At 39.1% G+C, this 21,067-nt stretch overlaps 2 protein-coding genes across 4 annotated transcripts in view; both read left to right on the top strand.

Annotated features, from left to right (window-relative positions):
* The window catches only part of cdk5rap1 (CDK5 regulatory subunit associated protein 1), a 29,961-nt gene extending 27,018 nt beyond the window's left edge, over window positions 1-2,943 (top strand). Inside the window, exons 12-13 of one of the 2 annotated variants that reach the window (XM_060835976.1) lie at window positions 1,272-1,412; window positions 2,530-2,943. In XM_060835976.1, coding sequence (XP_060691959.1) covers window positions 1,272-1,412; window positions 2,530-2,643 — 255 coding nt within the window. In that variant the 3' untranslated portion in view covers window positions 2,644-2,943. The remainder of the gene's footprint in view (window positions 1-1,271; window positions 1,413-2,529) is intronic. The other variant, XM_060835977.1, reaches the window with a different exon arrangement.
* A 14,658-nt stretch (window positions 2,944-17,601) lies between these two features.
* LOC132822707 (bactericidal permeability-increasing protein-like) overlaps window positions 17,602-21,067 on the top strand; it is a 39,977-nt gene continuing 36,511 nt past the window's right edge. For both annotated transcript variants that reach the window (XM_060835974.1, XM_060835975.1), the window contains exons 1-2: window positions 17,602-17,647; window positions 18,150-18,293. In XM_060835974.1, coding sequence (XP_060691957.1) covers window positions 18,170-18,293 — 124 coding nt within the window. In that variant the 5' untranslated portion in view covers window positions 17,602-17,647; window positions 18,150-18,169. The remainder of the gene's footprint in view (window positions 17,648-18,149; window positions 18,294-21,067) is intronic.

Here is a 21,067-nt window from a genome sequence, read left to right as displayed (position 1 = left end):
TGTACCAAAATGTATCATCTCGGAATCCTGGCATAGAACTTCATCTATCACCTATCCACTCACGCCACCAACTTGTCAGTGTCCAGTTGAGGTTCTGTACTATTCTTTGCATATTTTTCAGTGTTTCCAAGTTTTGTATTGCCTGCAAACTTTGAATTTGCTCCCAGGTCTCCGAGATCCAGATCATTTCTATGTACTAATACTGACCCTGGGGAACTCGTCCACAATACAAACTCACTTTAATTTTTTTTTAAATTCAGTAATTCTAAATGAAATTATTTTTCATTTATTTCAAGAGAACCCACACTTTTTTAAAATTCACTGCTGGACGTGGGTAAAAGTAAAATTAGCTAATAACCCACAGACACACATCAATATGTAAACTTACCTTGCTTTTGTTCTGATTTATTAGGGGCTGTTCTCTGACACCTGCTCAGGAGCAAGGTTCTCTAAGTCAGTAGGAATGTTAATGTGCCCCGAATCTCCGGCATGCTGCCACTCCCACCACCATTTTCTTCCCCCATGTCTGCTTCTACCGCCTCCCACAGTCCGAGCTCTGTTTAGCTTTATTTTGCCAGACTTCAAATGATGCTGTTTTTCAAAGAGGTAGTGTAGATTCCAACAATCTGTCATTTTAGACAATACACATCCCAGTAAATTACTCTCCAGCTGGTGTCAGAATTTTCCAGTCAACATACTCCACAATGGCTTGCACATTGGTTTGAAGTTCCTGCTATTTGTCATAAAGTTACAAACAGGATTATTGTTCTCAATTAACAATTGGGGTGGGGGTAGTTGTGGAGGGATAGCACAGCTTTATTCAAAGGTTGATATAGTGAAATATTCAAAATTGAAACACCACTAAATTTTTAGCAAATGACAAACTAAAAATACTGACTTTGATGTTTCTTCCTGCTGTAAATATCTGGCATTTACAAATATACACTGAGAGCATATTGTTTAATCCTTACCACAAAAATCAACTCAATTGTAGTATTTTATTCCACATGTTTTCCCTAGGCTTTGGGCCATTCTGATTTTTTTTGCTTTTCACCTCCATATTTAATGAGATGGGAGGGTTCCCCTGAATGTACAATTAGAGAATGAAGGACTACGTTAACTTGATGTAAAAAATGTAACATGCACTTATTGCAAGTGTAATCCATAATGTAGGACTGGTATCTTATGCCTGCAACCCTTTTTGTCATAGTTTTAAAAACTCCATACAAAAACCCATGACCAGTTATTTCCTTTTTGTTTTACATTCCCAGACCAGTAAGCGATCCAAGATGGAATTGTGTGGAAGAAGTGATGGTAATATTAAAGTAAATTTTCCCAGCGTGGAGATATCTTGTGACTGGTCATCTGGAATGCTTGCTTCTATTAAACCTGGAGACTATATATTAGTGCAAGTAAGTGAATAATTAAGGTGTTTTTTTAGGAATGCTTCTGATGTGTAATGCACATTTGAAATGGTCCCATTTCATGCAGAATTCAATATGTGAATATCAAGTGTGACTTGTATAATAATGGATTTTGTGAGTCACAGATTGCTGCTTCAAGATCATAATTAAGCAGTCTGTGTATCTCCCTTCACTAAACTACAATGGAAAACATTACGTAAGTACTGTTGACTAATTCTCTGACTGCTTAGGAAGAAACTTTTTAAACAATGGTGATTTTTTTTAAAAGAGAAGTTTTGCATTTTAATTGGAGACCAGAAACTCTTACCTTAAAAAATATACTATTGTGTATCTGTATTAAACTGGTTACAGCAACAAATTTATGTATCCTATGCTGCAGCTATCAGTGTAGTAATAAAGGACTGGCACAGTGCTATGCAAGGGCAGACACTGCTATAACCCTATTCTTAATGGAAATTTTAAAACGGCTGTGCAGTTCAGTGCTATTGACCTCGAGCATCACTGGGGCAACATGTAAGCTTGAACTAGTAATGAGGAATGATAGATCCATGGGGCACTGCGGTGGATAAGTTGCAGGAATGGAAACTGAAACCATCACAGGTGCTTGCTTTGACAATGTCCAAATGAATAAGAATGAAATCAGATGAGGGCAGCCCCAACCAGTTGGACAGTAAAATAAAATGCTTTGGAGCAGGATGGTGTGGTTAACTTTCAAAGGCTGTGTATAGATTAGGAGGAGTTTCTCACTGTTCTCATGAGTTAGGACAAATTATCTGACTCGGACTTTAATAATGGATGATTGAAATAATTCTCAGCAAGCAGCGAAAACCCTAGGGTTGACTTTTTTTATTTCTGAAGTTCTTTAGTAAAAATGAATGGCAGCCTTTGACCCAGCCTGCTCTAAGATTCTAGCTGCACTGTCACCTAGGAGGTGCTTTAGAGCAGCTCAGGTTCATATGGTTACAATATATTTTTCTAAACTTTCTATCACTTCAAAAAAAAATTGCATTCATGTAAACTATTATAAATTGCTTGCAATCATGTTTTTCATAAAATAAATACATTTCATGGATATTTAATTCACTACTTGTGCTTAAATTTTCAGATAACATCTGCCAGTTCTCAGAGTTTAAAGGGTACCCCAATCTGTCATACAACACTGAATAATTCAACAAAGATGACACCTGAAAACAGGAAAACTATTAGTTATGGACAATAACGTATACTTGGGATTGGAAATGTACTGCAAGATGATTTGAAGAAAGTATCATCGTTGTGCTCCTGCACTAGGAGTATTATTGAGAATTGCAAAGTTAGGACTTATACATTCTTTCACCACACAAGAGACAGAGATAACCAATGCATTCATCTTTTTAAACTTCTGATCCTGACAATGAGTTAAAAATCTGTTGTGATTTAAAATGTCAGATGCTTGGTATTACAATATCAAAGTATTGGCATGGAAGAAATGTAACATTGTTCTGTCAATGAGAGATGAATCATTGTAACAGTGTTGCATATGTATTTGGCGATTAAAGAAAGTTTTCAAATTTTTGTTTGTCATTTTCTTTCACCGAGGGCCAGGCATTTTGCATCTAGCGCTGTATGATTGAGAAGAAATTGAAATTAGCGAGTTTGAAAAAGTTTGTACTCGGGTTGAGGTTCTGGATGTGCGTTTGCTGGCTGAAGTGGAAAATTCGCGTTCAGATGTTTCGTCACTTTCCTAAGTAACGTCATCTGTGAGCCTCCTGTGGAGCACTGGTGTTATGTCCTGCTTTCTGTTTACGCGTTCGGCTTTCTTTGGGTTGGTGATGTCATTTCCGGTTCTTTTTCTGAGAGAATAGGAGCTGAGGTCCAAATCAGTGTGTTGGACGCATTTCTTTATAAAGTATTATACTGCACTTGCACCTAATGAGTCAGCTGCAGTCATTTCTGACTCATTTCAGTTGAGGATCAACTCCATGTGACACCAATACCATACCGTTTTCTTTGGTGCAATCTCTACGTGTTCCAGCTCTTTCCCCTGCATTTTTTTTTACCAATTCTGCTTGTTCCCCAGTCCTTCTCACAGCTCCTATAATTGCAGTGCTTCCTGCTTTGCATTGATCTCACCCTGCACCTTCTGCTCACAAATTGACTTCTTCCACCTTGACCGATCAATACTCCTGTGCCTTCAGCATCCTTTCCTGCAGGTTGTGTAGACTCTGCTCCACTTTCTGCAACCCTTCTGGATCCTCCCTCATTTTTTTTCATGTGCTCCTTGGAGTAACAGCTCTGAAATGTAAGCAAACCAGCATCCATACACACCAATCACTGTTGAAATCACTGCGAAATGCTTGAGGAGGTTGTGGTCAGAAGGGGTAGTCTGCAGAATAGAGTATCCAGGGCCTTCAACAAACTCATCCTTCACTTAACAAGTCAAAACCTTTGCTCAATGGTTACACTTTTGTCTCTGGGTTCGCACACATGTAAGGTAACCCTGGTAGTCTTCAAAAAGCAGCAGGTTTTCCTGATCAGTATGTATGTCTCAGCCCAGATTAGCTATTTTATATTATTTGGGGTTTATGACATTTGCTATAAGCATAATATTGGTTGCTGAATTACCATATATTACAAGCATGATGACTTCAAATTTGCTAGATTAACTGTACTTGTGAAGTGTGGAGGAAGGTGCGCACTCGTCAATGCAAGTTTTTCTTGACTTTTCTAATGTCTCTATATAGTCCCTCTGTCTGTCTTGCCTAAATCAAGAACTGTTCTTTCAGAGCACTTCGACATCCTTCTGGTCTAAATGACTCTCTGCTGTCATCTTGCACCCCTGGTGGAGAAAGAAAATTTCTCTCAAACTATAATCTCCTCTTAACTCCAATTGACCTTTTATTGAAGCTTCTGTAGATCTAATTTACAGATGTGAGAAATGCTGCAACGATCAGTTATTTAATATCTTGGTGCTTAAGGTTAAGCTAGCCCAAATGAGCGTGTTCTGTGACTGACCATCCGGCCTACTCTTTCTGACTAATTATATTTTTTATGGTGTGTACCAAGTTTTATTAAGAGTGGTGAGAATGTGGAACTCAATACTTCAGCGAGTGGTTGAAGTGAATATTATAAATGCTTTTAAAGTGAAGCTAGACAGGCATATCACAGGTGAAGGGATGAGATTACAGTGATAAACTTAGAGGCTTGAGGAGAGCACAATTTAGCACGAACTGCTTGGGCTGAATTGTTTCTGTACCATGCATTATGTAATGCCTGACACTGGTGATAACTCCTAAAAGCAGAATCAAGTTTTTTGAAACTAGAATGTAATTTTGTAGGCAAATTTATAGAACAGACCATTGTCGGGGGAAAGTAAAATTTGATGCGAAATTAATCTATTATTGGGTAGGCAAGTTCTTACTTCATACCAGTCTGACTTTGTAGTTGGTATTTATCTGAACTCTACATTTTAAATTCTGTTAGTTACTAAGCTTCTGACAGGATCTCCAATGGAGATGTTGGACTTAATTAAGCTAAAACTGGATTCTCATTAAAGGAGGTAATGGGTTTTTTTTTAAGGAGCGCATAGAACTTGCAAATTTAATGTAATTTACAATAGATTACCAGAGTAAGAGAAAATTTAGAGTTGCGAAGGAAGAGGAGTTCTTTTGCTTTCGCATTTCCTAAACTACTTTGCCCTTAGGAACTGACTTATTCTGAAACTAGTTATTTGGTGAATACGTGGTACGTGACTAATGTTTATTCTGTTTCTAAGGTTCATCGTACAGCAATTGGTGACAAGGTTGACAAAATATATAATAAAATAGTAAATGTATAATTGAATAAATAGTTCTTAAAACACTTTAAGCGTAATAGAATACTGTTATTGAGTTGTAGGTGTGTACTCTAACTTTGAGAGTAAAAGCTGGCAAGGACTTAACAAGCGCACAGTATGCTGAAAAATGTAAAAGATGTGATGTGGCTGTGAAACAAACAGCTGGAGCTGAGTTGCCATGGTAGACAACAAAATTGAGTTTGGCCATTCAGTTTAAATTCTGCCGCAAGATACTAGAATCCAATCAAATTTGAATTTTAATGTTTTGACAACACCAAACCAATGAGATGATCCAATGTTTTTAGGATATAAAAATCGGACATTTTGAACAGTTAGCCAGAGTGGCAAAGAGCACCATACTGTCTGCAGACCCCCCTCTCTAAAAATTAAATTGCCTGCAGGCTGCTCTCTGAAAGGTACCTTTTCATATGAAACCTGTGCAGCAGAAGACCAAAGAAAAGAAGGCAGGAAGATACCAAGGAAAAAGTGACACCTAGCTGGTTTTGAAATTTGATTTATTTTGTAAAACTTAATTGGGAGTGTTATTGGATCAGTATATTATGTAGTGGGTAGTAGATAAATCAATCAGACAAAGGCTTACAGTGTAGATAGTTGGTTAATGTTTTTTTTATTTCTTGGAGTTAAAGAATAAATCATTTAATTTTTCAAATTGTGGGACATGGTAGTTCTTTGTCACATAATTTAACAGATTACAAGACAAGGTGCGCTTTTCTGTGTGTTTGGTTTAATTTATCAGAAAGGTTTGCCCTGTGTCGTAACAGTTTGGGGGCTCAAGTCTGTGATTTGAACACGTTTAGACAGATCCAGTCTGAGGTTTGGACAAATTTTGAATAGAGTTGGGTACAAAAAAGACCAGTAAATTTAAACACTTGCAGGTTAGTGTCCTAGATCTTTAAATAAAATGTAGGTGAGACAATTTGTTTAATTTTGGTTAAATGTGAGCGAAATAGCTCTTAAAATTGCTAAAGAGATTTTCGCTTTTGAAGATGATTTCCAAATTTTGCCAAGAAAATTTTAGAAGGAGAGAAAAAGACGTTCTTTAGAATTAGCAACTAGGTTAGCATTTGGTTTAACCGAGGGCAAAAGTAAAGCTAAAATTGTAATTGAATTGCTTAAGCATGTCAGAGAAACAGACAAGTACAGAAGAGTTAGAAAAATTTAAATTACAATTGAGGAAAATGGAGTTAGAAGATAAAGGGGGAGAGAGAGGAAAAATGGAAGGTTTTGAGGTGAGCAAAGAGAATTTGAACTTGAGAAGTTGCGACTTAATCAGCAACATCAAGTTAATAGGATGGAAATTAAAAGAGAAGGTAGTGATAAATACAAAATGTTAAAACTGCCATATTTTGATGAGAAAGGTGTTGAAATCATTATTTCATTTGAAAATTGACTAGGCAGATGGAGTGGTCTGAGTAATGCTAGTTTAGACTAAACTGGTAGGCAGAGCCAGTGAGGTATTTGCTGCACTGTCAGATGAGGGTCAAGAGATGATGATGATGATGAGGTCAAATAGGCTATGTTAAGTGATTATGAATTGGTATTAGAAGTGGATAGGTAGCACTTCAGAAACATAAAGAAGGAACCAGTCAGACATATGTTGAGTTCAAAAGTATTAACATAGTCAGTTTGATAGATGGATGCGGGCCTTAAAAATAGGTAAGACATACGAGGCTCGAGGAGAGATTATTCTTTTTGGAGGAGTAAAACTCACTTCCACAGATGATCAGAATTCACGTGGATGAACAGAACATTCAGAAAATAAGAGCAACAGAGTTAGCAGATGGATACATCTTGATGCAGAAGACAAGCTTCCGGCAAGAATTCCATCCTGTGAGGGATAGAAATTAGGAGAAGGGGAGATCTGACACTATGAAACAAAGAGTAGAGAACAATGGTAAGTCTTTACCACAGGTTAAAAAAGCAGCCCAAGAGGGTGGAAAGGAGGTGAAAGACCTCAGGTGTTTCCACTGTGGCAAAGTGGGACTCTTAAAGGCGCAGTGCTGGTCATTCAAGAAAGGAGCTGTGGGAAAAGATGTGGTAAAAGAAGCCAAGCCAGTGGCATTACCGAGAGAAGTAAAGGAAACTCCAAGAAAAGTGGAGGAGAGTGCACAGCCTAGGCAGGGACTGGATAGGAAGTTAGTGCCTGATCTCTCTAAAGAATTCGCCTCTGTGGGTAAAGTTTACTGAAAAACAACGGGGGGAGAAGGGCAAGAAGTTATAATTGAGAGATACAGGATCTAACCAGTCTCTAATAGATTTTTACTCTTTCTGACCTGTTACCCAAGAGCGTGGTCATTTGTGGGACAGGTAGACAGAAATTTAGTGTTCCTTTATGTAAGATCAGGTTGGGGCACCAACTCAAGACTAGGGAAGTAACAGTGGGAGTGATAGACAATGTCATTTCTAGGAATCCAGTTTGTTCTTGGGAATGATTTAGCAGTGTCCAGGGTGGGATTGACACCCCTTGTTGTCAAGAAGCCCAAGGAAGACCAGGAAATTGAGGAGTTAAAAGAAAAATATCCTGGTGTTTTCCTAGACCACTATCATAAGTCACAGCACAAAGCAAAAACTAGAGAAAGATGAAGGAGTTGAGGTTCAATTACTGGACACTCTTTGATGTAGTGGTGCAGGAAAAATCTAAACAAACAGAGGATCAGACAGAAGTGTTTAGTCCTGAAAAGCTAAGGGACTTGCAACAGAAAGACAAGACAATAAAAGATATATATGTTGATTTGTACTCTGAAAAGGAGGCAGAGGATATATATTATCTGAAAGAACTGGAGAAATGAGTGTTAGTTATTGCTCCACATGAATCAAATCCAGGTGTGGAATTTAATGTGCCTCAAAATATGTTAAACGATGAAGAAATCCTTGAGTGAGGTAGGTTAGTAAAATATTTGTCTTGGGAGGAAAGAACCCAGTTGAAAGGTTTGTTACAGCAGTACGAGGACATATGTAGGAATAAGATGGGGAGAACTAATGCTATTTGTATGAGGTAGACATAGGGAATGCTGTTCCAACAAAACAACACCCCTATCAGCTTAATCCTTTCAAAGCAGACAGGTCCAAAAGGAAGTGGAGGCCATGCTCAATGAAGATATTAGATTAGATTCCCTACAGTGTGGAAACAGGCCCTTCGGCCCAACCAGTCCACACCAACCCTCCAAAGAGTAACCCACCCACATCTATTTCCCTCCGGCTAATGCACCTAATACTATGGGCAATTTAGCATAGCTAATCCACCTGACCTGCACATCTTTGGACTGTGGGAGGAAACCCATGCAGACACTGGGGAAAACGTGCAAACTCAACACAGTTGCCCGAGGCTGGAATTGAACCTGGGACCTTGGTGCTATGAGGTAGCAGTGCTAATCACTGAGCCATCGCACCACCCAAGTCATTGCAAGTGGAGTTTGCCGATAGTCTTAGTTCCCAAACCTGATGGGACTCAACGATTTTGCATGGATTCTCGGAAGGTCACCGCAGTAACAAAGTCTAATTCATACCCAATGTTGAGATTGGAGAACTGTATCAAGAAAGTAGGAAAGGTCAGTTACATCGCTAAGTTGGATTTACTGCAGGTTACTGGCGGGTACCTTTATCAGCGGAGGTGAAAGAAATTTCTGTTTGTAACCCCACATGGTCTGTATCAATTCAAAGTGATGCCCTTTGAAATGAAGAATGCACCAGCCACATTCCAAAGACTCATGAACAGAGTTGTGGCTGGGTTAACAAACTCTGCAGTCTATTTAGACGATGTAGTGATCTTTAGTGAGTCCTGGGATGATCACATGGTACAGTTCTGTGACCAATTCAGAGAAGCAAAACTGGTAATAAGCAAACAAAACTGAATTTGCAAAAGCAGAGGTGACGTTCTTGGGACATGGGTCATGGAAGGCTTGACCCCCAAGGAACACAAGACTGAAAGCCATTGAGGAATTTCCACCATCAACCTTGAAGAAAGAGGTACTTCTTTTGGGACTAAACGTATTCTATTGGAAGTTTGTTTCAACCAACAGCAGTGTAATGGCACCATTAACAGGTTTTCTGAAGAACAAACTTTCGGTGGATCGAACAATGCCAGGAGGCATTTGACAATTTAAAAGCAATATTAACTACAGCACCAGTTTTAGCTACACCAAACCTTTTGAAACCCTTCAAAGTTGCCATCAATATGAGTGAGATAGGAGTTGGAGCTGTACTGCTACAGGAAGATGATGATGGAGTTGAACTGCCAGTTGATTACTTTTCAACACCCACCAGAGAAAATACGATCGAAAAAGAACTATTGAGTTTGACACTGGACTTCCAACATTTTAATGTTTATGTCACGACCAATGTGTTGGAGATTGTTGTGTACACTGATCACAATCCTCTTACATTCTAGGAGCACTTTAATGGCAAGAATATAATGTTATTTTGTTGCAGTCTTCTGTTACAGACTTTTAATTCACAAATCGTACATGTTCCAGGTCGTAAGAATGTAATAGGAAATGTGTTACCACGGATTTAACTGATAAAGTATAGATGAGATCAATATCTATTCAATATTATGTATGTGGGAAGAAGTTAATATGAACTCAGATTAAAGTCCTATGTCTGTCATTGGTAATGTGGTTGAAGAATAGAAAAAAAAAGGCCATCTTTTCAGTATGATGGTTCTTTTTTTTCTGAAAGGCGGAGGTTTTTTTTTCAGAAGTAGAATCTCTACATTGTGGAAACAGACCCTTCGGCCCAACAAGTCTACACTAACCCTCCTAAGAGTAACCACCAGACCCATTCCCCTACCTTTTATTTACCCCTCACTAATTCACCTAGCCTACACATCCCTGAACCCAATGGACAATTTAGCATGACCAATTCACGTAACCTGCACATCTTTCGATTGTGGGAGGAAACCCACGCAGACAGGGGGAGAATGTGCAAACTCCACACAGACAGTCACCTGAGACTGGCATCGAACTTTGGCCCCTGGCACTGTGAAGCAGCAGTGCTAACCACTGAGACATCATGCATGCTTTTAAGATGAAGACCAGGGCAAATTGTTTGGGATATTTTTCCCATCGAGGCTTGTGGGGGACAGATGGGAGAGTGGACTTGTGGCCAATCAGATCAGTTGTAATATGAGTAATGGGGCAGATTAGAGGGGCACATTGGTCTACCCCTGATCTGAAGTCTTATGCTCCCACCATTTCTTTAACTGGCTTTTCTGAACAGGGCTACAGCAGGGAAAATCGTAAAATAATGTTAAAGGAGAAAGTGAGGTCTGCAGATGCTGGAGATCAGAGCTGAAAATGTGTTGCTGGAAAAGTGCAGCAGGTCAGGCAGCATCCAAGGAACAGGAAATCCCTGTCGAATTTCCTGTTCCTTGGATGCTGCCTGACCTGCTGCGCTTTTCCAGCAACACATTTTCAGAAATAATGTTAAAGCTACTGCATCTGGATACATGAAGAGGTCATAAATTAGTTAATGGCAGAAAAAGAAATAAAAGTTTAATGTTTTCATAATTGAGATGTAGTTTCATGTCCAATGTTGCAACCTACATATTCCCAGATTTGACATTTGTAGAATAGATAACAAAAGTGGGAAAGAAGATGTACGAGCACTGATCATTAAAAAAAATGAAATGAAGGTAGCAGAAGGATACTAATCTGGAAAATCAGGTTCTCAGGCCATGAGGGTAGAAAATACTTTGCAAGTTAGTTATCAATTGCCTCGCAGTAATCACATTGTTGGACAAAGTATATAGTACATCAGGCAATTGGAGGAGCATGTAGTGAGAGTCATGGAGTTGTTGGGGCTTTAATCTTATTAAATGTTCTTGACTTGGAAAGTAAAATTATGTTTTACGATTTACTGGAGCACAGAGTTAAAGAATCTGTGGACCAGTTAAGTCAGGCTGATATAATAAACTAAAATAAGGAACTGCAGATGCTGGGAAAACGAAAACAGGAAGTGGTGGAGAAACTCAGGCTGGCAGCATCTGACTACAAAGAAGCAAGGCAAGAATTTAGTCAGAGCAGCATGAATTACACCAGCATGTTGAGAGAGCAGTTTATAAAGCATGCAGTATCCTGGAATTTATTAATAGGGGTATGACTGCAAGAAGTAAGAAGTTTATGTGGAACTCAAAAGACACCAACCTGTCCTCAGCAGAAGTACTGCATTCACTTCAAGGTGTTGCACTTTAGGAAGGATGTGAAAAAAAGAAGAGGTTTACAAGTTTGAGGAACATCAGTTACAGAGAGAGATTGGAGAACCAGATTAGAAGTACTCAAACTTGTGAGAAATTTGGAAAGGGTAAATAAGGAGAAATTATTCTCACTTGTGAAATGATCAAAAATGAGAGGGCAGAGATTTAAACGAATTAGTAAAAGAAGCAAAAGATGATGTGACAACACTTTTGTTTTCAAGCAACAAATCATGAGGGTTTGGAATTCACTGCAAGAGAGTATACTGGAGGCATTCAAAAGTTTTCTTCTTTGAAAAAGAACAATGTGCAGAATGACAGGAGAAGGCAGGAGAATGGCACAAGATGTGATGCTGATTTGGAGAGCATAGATCACTTTAACATTCCTATTCTGTGAAAAATATGAACAATGTGTAATGTTTTAAATTAACAATTAAAGAAGGGGCCTCAATTTGGGGAACAGAAAAGCTTATCATCAGTATATTTGCAAACAATTCTTATTGAAGTAAAAGTAGAACTGAAATTATTGGAAGTCTGTTTTTATGCTAGGCTGACTTCTGTTTTTTGTGGTTGCTGTTCAAGATTATTTTTTAACTAGTGTTTTTCTGAAATACCTTGTGCCTATTAAGATTACAGCTAATGTCGTAAGTACTGTAAAGGTTAGATTCATGTCAGCATTTTAGCTGTGATGGTTTTGAAATTAAGATTAAAAACTACCCAAACAGCTACCAGCAATATTAGATATCTCTGTTTTAATGTCCTGTTGTATAGTTTTGCTGCAACCAAGGTTGCACATTCTTCAATGGATTATGAAATATAAACACATTCTTGTTGAACATGTTTGTAACCACACTATTTCATAAATGTCTGAATCTCAAAACTCCACTTCCTGCTTTGATTGCACACACCAGGTTAACTTGGGAAAAATGTGCTCTTTTTCTAGAATGTATGGCTAAATGTCGTGACTCTTGAGTGGAAAGCTAATCAAGTGATGTGAACAAAAGAGCAATCTTTGTAATATCAAACAGTTATGATAAATGCTAGCACAAAAATGCTACATTTTATACATGAGGCATAAAAGGAAGAGAGTGTGAGGGTAATTTGAAGTCCCACATATCACTGGAACCAAGACTAAACAGATTGGTAATAAGGTTATTATTTTATATGATGCTCTGTTCTGTGCTTGGCCTGTAGTACACAATTAATTTTTCAATTTGATTCACCTTTGCCATTCTACTGCTTCAACAGATATCCGTGCCACAAACAATTCCTGTTCAAAGCATGGCTGCAGTGTACATCACTTTAAACAGAAATGGTTTGATGATGCAATTAACCATGTTATTAAGCGTACCGTACATCTGATCACGTACTGAGTAAAACTGAGAAGTTTGTCTGTGTTCAATTTTGGTGTTCCATCACCCTACATCAAATGGGAAGAGATATTTGCTGAGTTCAAACTTTTCTTGCCGCAAGCCAGTATTCACTGAATGTGGTGAATCCTTGAAGGCATACTGAGCTGCTGGAGTGCACAAGTATTGTGAGAAGTGTAACTTGTTCAACTTTTACATGCAAACTGAATGTCTGACAGTGAAGGAAGGCCTTAAGACCAACCTGGATATTCAATAAATCTGTCAACCAAACAGACTGGATTAGGCATAATTAACAACCGTGATTATGACTACAAAAGATGCACATCCTCAATGACAGTCAACAGCTAAGAAAGCATTCGCACGCACACCATTTGATTGTGATATAAAGTTCTCAATACCTTCCAAACGTATTTGTAAGAAGGTGCTTCAAGGCTTCTCTAGGATGCCATTAATTAACATCCCATACCAAAATGGGCCTGCCTTCAAGAAAATATGGGGGTTAGAGCAGGCAAGAGTAGCATTAGTGTCCACGTGAGCTCATGATTCACACCCATGTCCCCTGCCATTAAGAAATCAACAAGATGAGAATGTAGCCAGAAATCCTGTAATTGAGTCATGCCTACCATTTTAAAATCCTGTCAGTGTCCATTCTAACATGTACAAAAGTATGGAAATATTGCAGTTCTTTTCATAGAAGGTGGTGTTGATGCAGAATTTAATTCCCTAACAGGGGTTCTGGCAACAGATTGGGAAATAGATGATATTGTCAGTCAGGAGTGACATATTTAACCAAATACAAAACTACAATCACTAGCCAATTAAAATGATGGTAGCACAGTCCCTATTCAATAATGTAATTGCAAGATAACAGTATGCCATTCTGTGGCAGCTGACTGAAAGTCAGGAGGTGGCACCATCTTTAAATGTCAGTTAGACCAGAATGCAGTCCCCACTTGTGGTGAGAGCTTTATTTCAACTAACCACATTCCATTAACTGTATATCCCATTGATTACTCTCCATATTTATGCAACCACTCAATCCACTCAATAAATCTCTCACCTCACTAATTACTATCCATTTTTATAGAACTAATTCAACCCAATTAACTCCTAATTAGTCTATCAATCACATGTACCTTATGCCATTCAGTTTCAGGCATCTCTTCAGACCTTAGTAGATGGTAATATGCCTCCTTAACACTTACAGATCTTTACAGCAGTCACAGCAAGTATCCCTTGCCTCCAGAACATGACCATAATCCCCCTGTTCCCAGAGCATGACCACGTACCCTCTACTCCTCCTCCACATTCTTTGCTGAGAAGTCAATCTAAGAATAGAATGGGGGCATGAAACAGCAACATTTCTGAGGGAAAATATGGGGGCTGTAAATTTTAGTGATGCCTTCTTGAAAATCCTTTTCCAAGTTGCCCGGGGAGATCCTTTTATCTTCGGATGGCAACGGGAGACCCTCCTGTTAGCAAGGAAGCCTGGATGAAGATTGCAGTGGTAGTCAACAGCTAGGGGATCTGGGTCTTTAATTTCCTCTGTTCCACAGGCTAGAGTCTAACACACTGCTCAGATTGGTGAAGCTTTCAATTGGCAATACTCACAAGATCATGAACGGAGAGGATTACCCAGCCTCTGGGAGACATAGGGAGTAGAGAATGTGTAATGCTAATGTCACTGGATTAGCAAATCAGAGGCTCTGATTAATTTGCTGGGGACACTGGTTCAAAAGACAGCTGGCAGAATTTAACAAATATTGAATTAAAAACTTGAATTTGTGACAGTGACCGTGAAACTATCAATGGTTGTCATGAAATCCTTCTGTTCACTAATGACTTTAGTGAAGAGAATCTGCCAACCTTACATGCTTTATATGTGATTCCAGAACTTCAGCAATGTGGATGACTCTTAACTTCCTTCTGAAACAACTTGGCAAGTCGCTCAGTTCAAAATAAATTGGGATGGGAAATATATGCCAGCCTTTTCAACAATACCACATCCCATGAAAGGATTTTTTAAAAAAGAGAAATGTTGATCATTGTATGTAGATCTGTAGTCCTTTCCCCCAATGAGAACCATAACAGCAAGACTATTCATGGAGGTTCCACAAGGTTTGGGAGTAAGCCTTTTGCTTTTCATGATATGGATATATTTCACTAATTTCAGTGTGAATGTAGAGACTTGACAAGATTATATAGAAATATCAGTGCCTCACAGCACCAGGGTCCTAGGTTCAACTCAAACCTCTGGCAACTGTCTGTGTGGAGTTTGCACGTTCTCCCCATGTCTGCGTGGGTTTCCTTTGGGTGCTCCGGTCTCCTCCCACAGTCCAAAGATGTGCAGGTCAAGTGAATTGGCCATGCTAAATTGCCCATTGTGTTAGGTGCATTAGTCAGAGAGAAATGGGTCTGGGTGAGTTACTCTTCAGAGAGTCGGTGTGGACTGTTTGGGCCAAAGGGCCTAATCTAGACTGCAGAAGATAGCAAAGACCAGTCAGATTGAAGAAAGTAAGAAATAAGATTCAATCCAGAAGAATGTGAAGTCATGGGGAGGTCAAATGTAGCAGAGAAATACACAATAAATAGTAGGAAACTAAGGGAAGTAATGGAATACACGAGCATGCATGGCCACAGCCTTGAAAATGGCAGAAAAGGCAGTTAGGAAGACATGCCATTTCATTGATTTGCATTATCATTGATGATAAAACCAGGGAGATTATGCCAGAATTGTATAATACACTAGTCAGACAACAGTTAAAGTACTTTGTACAGTTCTAGCCATTGTGTGACAGGAAGGATGTGGTCACATCAGGCAGAGTACAAACTTGCTTCAGGAATGGAGAATTATAATAAAATATTGGACAGTATGGGGTTGTGTTAACAACAAAGGAGGCTGAACAGGAATGTAATTATATGTATAAATTAAGAGGTGCCTTGATAAAGTTGACAGGAAGGATTCACTTCCAAACGGAAACAATAACCAGGCAGTGTGAATCTGGAACAAAAGTAGAAATTGTTGGAGCAGCTCAGTAGGGTTGAGCAGCAGCATGTGTGGGGAAGAAAACAGATTTAATGTTTCACATCTATGACTCTTCATCAGAACTGATAGCAGCTGGGAAAAAGTGGTATCTCTGCAGAAGACAGAGGTGGGGTGGGGGCGGGGTGTCCAGTGAATGGATAACGTGGAGGTGGGGACGAGAGAGAGGGGGGAATATGAAGAGGGTCCATGCATAAAAGGATTGTTGATGGTAGGCTAGAATAGAAGAGAAACTGAGTAAGTGATATCGAGGGCTAAGGCTAGGAGAGAATGGGTAAGCTATGCTGAAGGCAAACAGGTACGTGAATAGAAAAGATTTAGAGGGTATAGGCCAAAAGGAGCCAAGTGGCACTAGTTAGTTTGGGAAACTTGATCAATATGGATGAGTTGGACCAAAGTGTCTATTTCCTTGCTGCATAACTCTATAAATCTAATCAATAATCAATGAAGTGATAATAAGACTAACAGTGGGAATTGAGATGGAATGTTTTTACCCAGAAAGTGTTAGGGATCTGGAGTTCATTATCTAAAAGGATGGTAAAGGTAGAAATACTCATTGCACTTAAAGAGCTTGGATTTGCTTTGGAAGTAATATACAACTTATAGAACAGGAGCTAGAGAGGGTGGTTTTTTTTCACTGGCATAGATACAATGAGCTGAATGGTGCTGTCTACTCCACTTTTCTATAATTCTACATCATTTGTCCAGCAAATTTGGTAAATTGCTTATATGATTTTGTGCACTGCACCATAACATTCTTAGAAACATGTCAAAAAAGGGTTCAGTTTTTCTATTTGCTTCTGAACATGGAAGAAACAGGAACTCTTAAAAACTGAAATATAAACATAAATAAACATTGCAAGTATGCTGTTTTTAGTGACATTTCTAACATTTTCATTCCTTAGGAAAGAAAAAGTGAAGAGTCCTGCCTGAAATGTCAACTGTCCTGCTCCTCGGATGCTGCCTGACCTGCTGTGCTTTCTTCAGCGCTACATTTTGAAGAACAGATGAATGAAGGTATCATATTTATATTCAGATTAATTGCAAAAAGAATACACTGGGTTGTTTCTCTTGTATCATAGAATTCCTATAGTGTGGAAGCAGGCCATTCAGCCCATTGACTCTAATCTGCCCGTCTGAAGAGCATCCCACTCAGACTTACCCCATATCTGTAACCCTTCATTTTCCCATAGCTAATCCACTCACCCTGCACATCCCTGGACATTATGGACAATTTTATCATGGCTAATTCACCTAAACCGCACATCTTTGGAATGTGGGAGGAAACCGGAGCGCCATGAGGAAATACAGACACAGAGAAAATCTGCAAATTCTACATTTGACAGTCGCCTGAAGCTGGCAACAAACCTGAGTCTCTGATGCTGTGAGGCACCAATGCTAGTCATGGAGCCACTGTCCTTTGTCTGTTTCCATGCTGTACATCTCTATGACTCTATGACCCTAGTTTGCCTGTATTCATTGCTCACCACTGCCCATAGGGGTCATGCCTAAAATCCAGGCCCTGTTATTGCCCAAGAAAACCAGATAAACCAGCAAGGTTTATCCTGAAAGGATCAAGATCTGAAACTAATCAAAATTCCTGTTTTGGACATTTGAGTTAAGTATAGCAAAGTTAACCCCTAACCCAAAGATATCTTGTCGTTGGCTGAACACTTCTTCCCGTTTCTGTAGAAATGAAATTAAAGATACATCAAAAATACACATTTTTCTCACATCCGCAATCAGTTGCACTTGAACCATGCAGATAATTTCACTGTAGAGAAGGTAAGCTGATTGTGTTTTAAAAAGTCATACAGTCCTTAGTTTCATGACTGTAATATATTTATTTTGAATGACAATTTATACAAGTTAGCAAGAGAGCTGTTTGTGTGTAATTTTTGTACATAATATAAATCCTGACAAGTTTATTATCTTTGAAATTTATGCTACGTGTTGCAGGATTTCATTTTGGAAAGCATATTTGCCCTAAAGTTGACTTTTTATTAGTTTAATTTGGAAGTCATATTATTCTTAGTGCAACAATTTGAATCAACAACAAATCCTGCAAACCATAGGTATCTAATTAGGCAAGAAACAATGCCATTTAACAATCATTATAGATGATTTTGAGACTACCAGAATTGGACATTAAGAAGCAGAATTTATTTTGACCATGTCATCGTTAACATTTGTTGTCATTACTGATCTATGCGTAAATGGTGGCAAACCTCAAATAACATTTTACAAAGTAACAGGAAATTTTGTTACTTAATGTTTTATTTTGCAGCAATATCGTGATTAAATTAAATGCTCATCTGCAAAATGAACTTGTCAGCCTGCATTACTCTTGTCCTGATTGGAACTGCCATTGGGAAGTCTGGACTTAATCCAGGAATTCAAAGTAAAATCACACAGAAGGCTTTGGAATATGGTGCGTATGCTTTGAATGCTTTCATTGAAAATTCTCAATGTATAATTTCACGTCAAGTCAAAACAGAATTCTGACATTATAAACTGGCAAAGTGTTGTGACTCATCTATTACAAGTCTTGAATAATGCAATTGATGCAATGTTTCAGTAAGATCAGGTAAGAAAATGAATAAGTCACAAAGGGAGGATAAACTGAGGATGCTGAACTGAGTTAGTATTTACAATAAGTTTGTTGCATCATTTTCAAACTCCAATCAAGGGAGTGGGCAGTTTTTTTATGCTCCTGTGTAGTGGATCTGGCTCAGAAAATTGGATAGGTACTTTCACAACGAGTCTGTTAAGTTATGGCTGCTGTGGATTGCTAATGTGAGCTGTGACAATAGAATCATAGAATGATTGTAGCACAGAAAGAGACTATTCAGCCTCTTGTGTTTAGGTCAAGTCTCTGCAAGAGCAGCTCATGTAGCCCTACTCCCACACATGCAGCCTGTGGTCCTGAACAATATTTTCCTTCAGACATATGACTCAATTCTCTTTTGAAGGCTTCATTTGAATCTGCTTCCACCACACTCTCATGCAGTGCTTTCTTGACATGAACAGTCACTGTGTTAAAAGTGTTTCCTCATGTTCTTATAAATAGTTTGAAATCACCTTAAATATCCTCTGGTTCTGGACCCTTCCACAAAGTTTTTCTCCATTTCCCACATCCAACCTGTTTGTGATTTTGAACACATCTATCAATTTTCCGCTTAATCTTTTCATTTCTATGGAGGACAGACCCAGCTTCTCCAATCTGTCCAGTTAACTGAAGCTTCTCATCTTGGAAACAATCTTGTAATCGTTTACGCACACTCTCTAATGCCTTCACATACATTTCAGAATTATTTATTCATGGGACATGGGCATTGCTGACTTCGCTGTCATTTATTGCCGAACCCAAATTATCCTGGAGAAGTGAGCCACTTTCATGATTGGTGCAATCATGTAAGCATGCTTACAACACTATTAGGAAGATAGCTCTATGATTTTGATCCAGTGACAAAGAAGGAAACGTAGTATAGTTTTTAAAATTTATTCATTTTGTGGGATGTAGTTGCCGCTGGCAGGGCCAGCATTTATTGCCCATCCCTAGTTGTCCTTTTGAAGGTGGTGGTGAGCTGCCATCTTGAACTGCTGTAGTCCACCTGTTGTAGGTTGACCCACAATGCCATTAGGGAGGGAATTCCAGGAGTTTGACCCAGCGATAGTGAAGGAATGCTGATTTATTAGCAATTCAGGATAGTGAGTGGCTTGGAGGGGAACTTGAAGGTGGTGGTATTCCCATATATCTGATGGCCTTGTCTGTCTGGATGGAAATGGTCATGTGTTTGGAAGGTGCTGTCTGAGGACCTTTAGTGAATTTCTGCAGTGCATCTTGTAGATAGTATACAGTTGCTGCTACTGAACATCAGTGGTTGGGGGAGTGAATGCTCGGGGATATGGTGCTAATTGTTATGAAGTTGAGGGCATGTACCGTACCTTTAAGAGAGAGAGAAAATGCTGCTCTGAACTGAGAGATATCAAGCACCAGTATATATAACTAGATGACAGTCCCAGATTGTGCTCTGAAGTGGATACCTGAATTTTGGTTGCTGTTTTGACAATAATTCAAATTAACCAATCAGTTGAAATTATGCCCCAGGATACTAAAACCCAATTGAGTTTGAATTCATTGTTTTGCCAACATCGAACCAATGAAATCAATCAATGGTGGGGGGCTTTAAAATTCAGACATTTTGAAAATTGATCAGAGAGTAACTGCCATAGAGAGAGAAACTGGAGAGTTAATTGCCCATCTAACATCTTGCTCTCCAAGAAATTAGGAAACAGTCTCTATTAAAGGTACCTTTTCATATGAAACATATTCACAGTAAAAAGAAAGAAAATGACCCAGGGAATTCAGCAGCCAGAAGAGTGAAGTCACAGAAGACAACAGTGGCTGTGTGGTTTTGAAATTAAGCTGATGTAATTTTATTAAGTGTCTTACTGGTACAGCATACTGTTTGAGAGTTGGAGACAGGTAATAAGCAGTTGAGAGAAAGGAGGGCTTATAGTTGTAAATAGTTGTTTAATATTCACTTTTAGAGTGAAAATAAATTGATGTTATTTTCTTTAAATAGTGGAATTTGGGAGCTCTCGTTTTCATATTTTAACAGATTATGAAGTGTAGTGAGCTTTTCTGGGTGTTTGGTTTAATTAGAGGGGTTTACCTCTATGTCATAACACAATCAAGTGAGCTGCTTTGTCTTGGATGGTGTCAAGCTCCTTGAGTGTTCTTGGGGATTGCCCGCATCCAGGCATGTGGGGAGTATTCTATCACACTCTGACTTGTGCCTTGTAGATGGTGTCAAAGAGTATAGTGCTGGAAAAGCAAAGCCGGTCAGAAAACATCCAAGGAGCAGGAGAATCAATGTGTCGGGCATAAGTCCTTCATCAGGAATGAGGCTCGTGGCCAAGGGGGTAGAGAGATAAATGGAAGGGCGGTGGGGTGCTGGGGGAAGTTAGCTGGGAACTAGATAGATAGATGAAGGTGGGGGTGAAAGTAATAGGTGAGAGAGGAAGGTGGAGCAGATAGGTGGGAAGGAAGATGGGCAGGTAGGACCGTTAAAGAAGGCGGTGCCGAGTTGGGAGGTTGGGACTGGGATAAGGTGGGGGGGAGATGAAATGGGGAAACTGGTGAAATCCACATTGATACCATGTGGTTGGAGACTCCCAAGGCTGAAGATGAGGCGTTCT

Source organism: Hemiscyllium ocellatum, chromosome 15 (assembly GCF_020745735.1).
Source record: "Hemiscyllium ocellatum isolate sHemOce1 chromosome 15, sHemOce1.pat.X.cur, whole genome shotgun sequence".
In the NCBI taxonomy this organism is placed as follows: Eukaryota; Metazoa; Chordata; class Chondrichthyes; order Orectolobiformes; family Hemiscylliidae; genus Hemiscyllium; species Hemiscyllium ocellatum.
Note: the sequence above shows the minus strand (reverse complement) of the source record. Positions and strands in the feature narration are given on the sequence as shown.